The 6,899-nt window shown below is 42.2% G+C and overlaps 1 protein-coding gene across 4 annotated transcripts in view; it reads left to right on the forward strand.

Moving 5' to 3' along the window:
- LOC114633013 (zinc finger protein 780B-like) overlaps positions 1–6,623 on the forward strand; it is a 16,940-nt gene extending 10,317 nt beyond the window's left edge. For 3 of the 4 annotated variants that reach the window (XM_028781624.1, XM_028781625.1, XM_028781626.1), the window contains exon 4: positions 2,380–6,623. In XM_028781624.1, the coding sequence (XP_028637457.1) occupies positions 2,380–4,148 (1,769 nt within the window). In that variant the 3' untranslated portion in view covers positions 4,149–6,623. The remainder of the gene's footprint in view (positions 1–2,379) is intronic. The other variant, XM_028781627.1, reaches the window with a different exon arrangement.
- Positions 6,624–6,899: the final 276 nt, after the last annotated feature.

Below are 6,899 nucleotides of genomic sequence, written 5' to 3' on the forward strand. Positions count from 1 at the left end.
GTCAGGGTATACGGCTCAAGATGGCTGTAAAGATGATAGCCACTTTCAGCTAAGAGTCGGCTCCCAACATAACTTGTATTGCCATCATAGCATTATAAAATTAGCCGGGCGGTGGTGGCGCTCGCCTTTAATCGCAGCACTTGGGAGGCAGAGGCAGGTAGATTTCTGAGTTCGAGGCCAGCCTGGTCTACAGAGTGAGTTCCAGGACAGCCAGGGCTACACAGAGAAACCCTGTCTCGAAAAAAAAAATTATAAAATTATAAACCTTGTAATTTCAAATGAGTTGCAAAGGCACAATGCCTATGTTAGAGTTGAAACATACATATATTATGCTGTAACAAAATTAGTCTTAAATTTTGGATCAATATTGTGATGGTTTAAATATGCTTGGCCCAGGGAGTGGCACTGTTAGGAGGTGTGCCTTGCTGGAGAATGTGTGGCCTTGTTGGAGGAAGTGTGACATTGTTCACATGGACTTTAAGACCCTCAGCCTAGCCCTCTTAGTCTTCTCCTGTTTGCCTTTGGAACAAAATATAGAACTCTGGGCTCCTCCTGCACCATGCCTGCCTGGATGCTGCCATGCTCCTGCCTTGATGATAATGGACCGAACCTCTGAACCTGTAAGCCAGCCCCAATTAAATGTCCTTATAAGAGTTGCCTTGGTCATGGTGTCCGTTCACAGCAATAGAAACCGTAACCATGACAAATATACAAAGATTTATACCAATGAAAACCTTAAATCTGTATTAATATACAAAATTCTGTACCACTGTAACAGGATATAGCCTTATTTTTGTATCATTCAAAATTCTGGATCAATTTAAGATTAGAGCTAAATCATGCTTTTTGGATTTCCCTGTCCCGGATTCTCTCAGTTTTGTTTTTTCTTTATTGCTTCTATTTCCATTTTCAGGTCTTGAGCTATTTTATTCAGTTCCTTCACCTGTTTGGTTGTATTCTGCTATTTCTTAAAGAGATTTATTCATTTCCTCTTTACAGGCCTCCGCCATCTTTATAGCATTGGATTTAAGGTCGTCCCCTTGTGCTTTGGCTGTGTTAGGATAACCGGGGCTTGCTGTAGTGTTGCTAGGCTCTGGTTGTGCCTTATCGCCCTTGCTCTTGTTGGTTGTGTTCTTACGCTGTCCTTTAGCCGTCTGGTGGTCCCCTGGTGTTAGCTGGGTGTTCCTGATGCCAGCAGGACTCCTTGGGGAGGCAGGCAGAGCCATGAACCTGACAGTGGATGTCAGAGAACAGCCAGCTGCTAACATCTGGTGTCTATGCCCCAGGTGGATCCGACATGCATCCAATTGGCAGGGAGAGGTCTAGGCTGGATGTTCCTGGGCAGCAGACATCCTTGAAAAGGCAGGGAACATCATAGGCCGGACAGTGGAGGTTGATATCCACCTTTAATCTGTGGTGGTTAGATAGCATTCAAGGGTTCGCTTGGATTCTCTGATATCTCTTGAGACTTGATGGTGTACATGCATATGGTCCATTGGGAGAAAGTTTGATAAAGTGCAGAGGAGATGGTAGAGGGTTTTTTTGTTTGGCTGAAATGTTCTATAAATATCTGTTAGGTCGATTTGGTTTATAATGTCAGCTAGCTCCAGTGTTTCTCTGTTTTGTTTTTTTCTGGATGATCTATTTATTGCTAACAGTGGGGTATTGCAGTCTCCCACTGTCAGTGTACGAGAGGCAGTTGTGAGTTACGCTGTAATGTATTCTTACTTTACTAGATTGGGTGTCCTATGTGTGATGCCTGGATGTTGGTAGATTTGACCTTTGATGAACATATAATGTCCTTCCCTATCTCTTCCTGTTAGTTTTGACTTGAAGTCTGTTTTGTCACATATTAAAAAGGCTACACCAGCTTGCTTCATAGGTCCATTTGCTTGGGACTGGAAGATATTATCCATGTTTTTACCGAGAGAGAGAGACAGAGAGAGAGAGAGAGAGAGAGACTGAGCTGGTTGTGCCCTTTATGTACTGTACCTGGCACACCCTGAGTACCAGATGGCTCTGGGTGATGCTATAAGCTGCTGCAGCCAGGTTTCTGATGGCAGCCTGGTGCACATGTCTGATTGCTAACAGTGTGTATTTCAAATAGTATTCAAATAAGCACATACGATTATTTCAACAGTTAGTTATACTCTTGTTAAGCAGACATGCCTTTCTGTTTCCAGCCTCCTCTCCTGTAAAGAGTGTTGTCTCTCACAAACCTTGCTCATTGCTGCTCTCCTGGTTCCCACTCAGCTTCTCAGAGAAATACGTCAGAGTTTGGCCGTTATTTTAATGGATTTTATGTTACAGGAAAATATTTTATGTCTGTATATGTGTTACAGGGAAATAAAGTATTCTTGCTTTCTCCTTTTCTTTCAGATTTGGAGGCAGATTATGATGCTGAAAATATGTCTCCAGAAAATCATAGTTATAATAGAAATTTATCAAAACAGGGCATAAAGCAATCAAGTAAAACTTTTGACTTTAAGGGCTCCAGGTTTAGTAATGGCCCTAACTGTAGCACATTCAAGGAACTACAGGATTGTCAAGGAGATGCTGATCAAAAGGTTACTAACAAGGAAGAAATGCCTGCTTATACCAGCCAGACTCTTGGTCACAACATAGAAAAGGCATATGAATGTAAAGAGTGTGGGAAATACTTTGGTTGTAGGTCAACTCTTACTCAGCATCAGAGTAGTCATACTGGAGAGAAGCCCTATGAATGTAAGGAGTGTGGGAAGGCCTTCAGACTCCCCCAACAGCTTACAAGACATCAGAAGTCTCACAGTGCTGAGAGACCTTTCAAGTATAATGAATCTGGAAAGGCTTTTCATCTTCCTGACCTGCTTACGAATCGTAAAACCATTCATACAGGTGAAAAAACATTTGAATGTGAGGAGTGTGGGAAGTCCTTCAACCGTGTCTCCAACCTTGTTGCTCATAGGATTATTCATGCTGATGTGAAGCCACACAAATGTAATGAGTGTGGGAAAGCCTTTAAACGTCGCTCATACTATATGCAACATCAGAAAATTCATTCTGGTGAGAGACCCTTCCAGTGCAAGGACTGTGGGAAGACCTTCATTTTTCTGGCTCACCTCAATGGGCACCAGATGATTCACACTGGAGAGAAGTCATTTGCATGTACAGAGTGTGGGAAGGCCTTCAGACTCCTCCAACAGCTTACAAGACACCAAAAGTTTCACAGTGGTGATAAACCTTTCAAATGTAATGAGTGTGGGAAGGCTTTTCCTTTTCCCGACCGGCTGAAGCTTCATAAAACCATCCATACAAGTACAAAACCATTTGAATGCAGGGAATGTGGGAAATCTTTCAAGTGTGTCTCCCACCTTGCTCAACATAGGCTTATCCATGCTGATGTGAAACCATTTGAATGTAGTGAGTGTGGGAAAGCCTTTAATCGTCGTTCAAACCTCATACAACATCAGAAAATTCATTCTGGTGAGAAACCCTTTCAGTGCAAGGACTGTGGGAAGGCCTTCACTGTTCTGCCACAGCTCACTCGGCACCAGAGGATTCATACTGGAGAGAAGCCATTTGAGTGTAAGGAGTGTGGCAAGAGATTCTATACCAGCCCACACCTTGTTCAGCACCAGCGTGTCCATACAGGTGAGAAACCCTTTGAGTGTCGTGTCTGTGGGAAGGCTTTTCGGCTTCGGGCATGCCTTTCTGAGCACCAGAAAACTCACATTGAAGAGAAACCTTTCAAGTGTAAGCTGTGTGGGTCAGCCTTCAGAAGTAGGTACCAGCTCAGTTTACACCGACGTACGCATCCTCACGTGAGACCCTTTCAGTGTGAGGACTGTGGAAAGGCCTACATTCTTCTGGCACAGCTCCTTCAGCACCAGACCATTCACACTGGCGAGAGGTCATTTGAATGTAGGGAATGTGGCAAGAAATTCCATACCGGCTCACACCTTGTACAGCACCAGCATTTTCATACTGGTGAGAAACCCTTTGAATGTAGTGTATGTGGGAAGGCTTTTCGGTTTCAGGTATACCTTTCTGAGCACCAGAAAACTCACATGGAAGAGAAACCTTTCAAGTGTAAGGTCTGTGGGTCAGTCTTCAGGCATAAGTACCAGCTCAGTGAACATCGGCTTACTCACACCGATGTAAGTCCCTAGGACTGCAGGAACGTGGGATATTATTGCAGGTGTTATTAGTCCAATTTTACTGAGCATCAGAGTATTCACACTGGAAAGAAACCCTTCGAGTATAAAGAATGTGTGAATTTCTTTAGACTTAATATGCTTCCTATTTGTCATCAGAAATCTCACAATGAAGAGAGATCTTTTGAATATAAAGAACATGGCAAAGCCTTTCATCTTTCCAGCCTGCTTAATAACCATAGATTTGTTGCTACAGTTAAAAGACCCTCATGGGTCTCCCTCTGCCCGTCGTAGGCCAAAACAGTCCATGAAGGCAATGGGAACCAGGGAGTCGAAAGTACACATGGTGAGTGACCACACCAGGACCAACTGTTAGGAAGCAGATCGATTTTACTTAGGGTGATTCCAGGCTTATACAGTTTTGGGGGACTGAGGGTAGTGATATCCAGGATGAGCAAAGGTTGTTGGCTGAGGACTTAGGGTACCTGAAATGCCTCATTAGCCTGGGAAGCTTTTCAGGAATCTCAGATTTTAGTTGAACAGGTTTTATCAGGAGAAAAGAAATTGATCCTGTAATCTAATTGAGGCTACCTGACATTTCTCAGATAGAGGTGTGCATGGAGGTGTAGAATTCCCCAAAAGTCAGAGGAGAAACCCTACTAAGAAAAGGAGTCTCAAAGTATGCCAAGCCCAGAGGCTATCCAGTCATGGTGGGCTTCAACCTTAGTTAGCAGAGTTTTCCCACAACCCTTTAAATGCAAAGTATGTGGGAAGTCCTTCAAGCTCGAGTCCGACCTCATTCAGCATAGGGTCATTCATGCTGGTATGAAATCATGTAATTAATGAGTGTGGCAAAACTTTTATTCACTGCTTAAGCAGCACCACAAAATTCATTCTGGTGAGAGATCCTTTCTGTGTAAGGACTGTGAAAAGCACATTGTTCATGGAACGGTCCTTCGAATTCGTCATATAATCCATAGTGACGAGAAGCCCTTTCAGTATGAGGAATGAGGAATCTTTTCACTCTCATTACCAATTTCTTGGACAGTTTAGAATTCATACTGGCAAGAATCCTTATGAATGTAAAGTGTGGAAAGTACATGTGGTAGAAACCTTAAAGTCTATCAAGGAATTCACACTGTCGAAGAATCATAACAGCTAAGAAAAATAGAAAACTTAGTTTGACATTCTGAATTTAATATTAATAACAAGTCTTAAGATATAAGGAATGTGGAAAGGCCTTCAGTAATCCTAAGCTAGCTGTCTATCAGAGAATCCTACTGTTAAGAAACTCTATGACTTAAGTAAGGTGGCAAAATGTTCAGATTTAGTTCAGCCTTCATGCACAGTAGCAAGTTCATACTGGTAGGACACCCTATCACTGGAAAGAATGTTGAAAGACCTTCAATTGCAGCTCAGGCCTTCTTCATTATAATAGAATCCATGCTGGTGTCAAACACTATGAATGCCAGGAATATGGGAGCATTTATAGACTAAGCTGTTAAAGTTCATCAGAGAGTCCATATAGGGCTAAACCCAGTGATTGAGAAGGCTCGGGGGAAGCCTGTCTTGTAAATGGTAAGCTTATACAACATCAGAAAATCCATAATTGCCAGGAGTCCAATGCGTGTAAAAAAGGTGGACAAGCCATTGCATAAAAATTCTGTTACTTGAAAGAATGTGAAAGCTTTAAGCTGCCGTAGGATCTGGTCAACATCACAGTATTCATATACTCTTGGTGCCAAGAAACCCTTTGGAATGAGAATGTGGGAAGTCGGCTGTTCAGAGAAGATACTCTGTTGAGAATGTCTTTAATGTCAGAGATACAGGGTATCGATCATCTGCTCTCGTCTTGTTAGCTGTACAAACTTAATTCATTAGTAGTCACCCAGGACAGTCAGCTTAGGGAGAGCAGTTATTGCAACTACGTTTATCCGAGATGTCTTCGTTGTCACCATTGACATCACATGGCTCTTGTGATAGTAGACTGAATGTTTACTTTGTTTTTACATAATTTGTTGATGGGCAGCAAAGGACCAGCCACAGTTGTGGTAAGAGGATTACAATTGATGACAAAATCCCTGAGGTATTCGTTCAATGCCGATGTTCTATAAAATAGATTTTTAAGTTTTTCTTGCCTTTATCGGCATTAGTATAACTGAGAGTGAAAGGCTAATTGTACTTTAGAGAGTTTAGGAACGCCTCATGCTTCCTCCCACTATTAAAGTTCAAATAACTTCATTCCAGATACATCTAATGGATGGACAGGAACATGGAAGGGTTTGAATTGTGAGTCCATTCTTTATGTGTATTTATGCGGAGACTTTTAAAAACCTGTTCTAAGTGTGAAATTTATTAAAATTCCAAAAGGTAGCACCCTATTATTTATGCCCTCTGCTCACACATGGAGATGAACTGTACATCTGTGATATCACACATCTGTGATAGGAGAAGAACGGCCACAGGGTCCGCCACCTTTATTCTTGCTGAGACCACTTCAGGTTTGACTAGAATTTGATTTTCTTTTTTTTTTTTTTTTTTTTTAATATTTATTTATTTTATTGATGAGTACACTGTAGCTGTCTTCAGACACACCAGAAGAGGGCATCCAATCTCATTACGGATGGTTGTGAGCCACCATGTGGTTGCTGGGATTTTGAACTCAGGACCTCTGGAAGAGCAGTCAGTGCTCTTAACCGCTGAGCCATCTCTCCAGCCCGAATTTGATTTTCTTGATGGAGAATCTTGTGGAAAATTGCACAACTC

The sequence above is a fragment of the Grammomys surdaster genome, unplaced genomic scaffold, assembly GCF_004785775.1.
Source record: "Grammomys surdaster isolate TR1022 unplaced genomic scaffold, NIH_TR_1.0 485, whole genome shotgun sequence".
NCBI classification, from domain to species: domain Eukaryota; kingdom Metazoa; phylum Chordata; class Mammalia; order Rodentia; family Muridae; genus Grammomys; species Grammomys surdaster.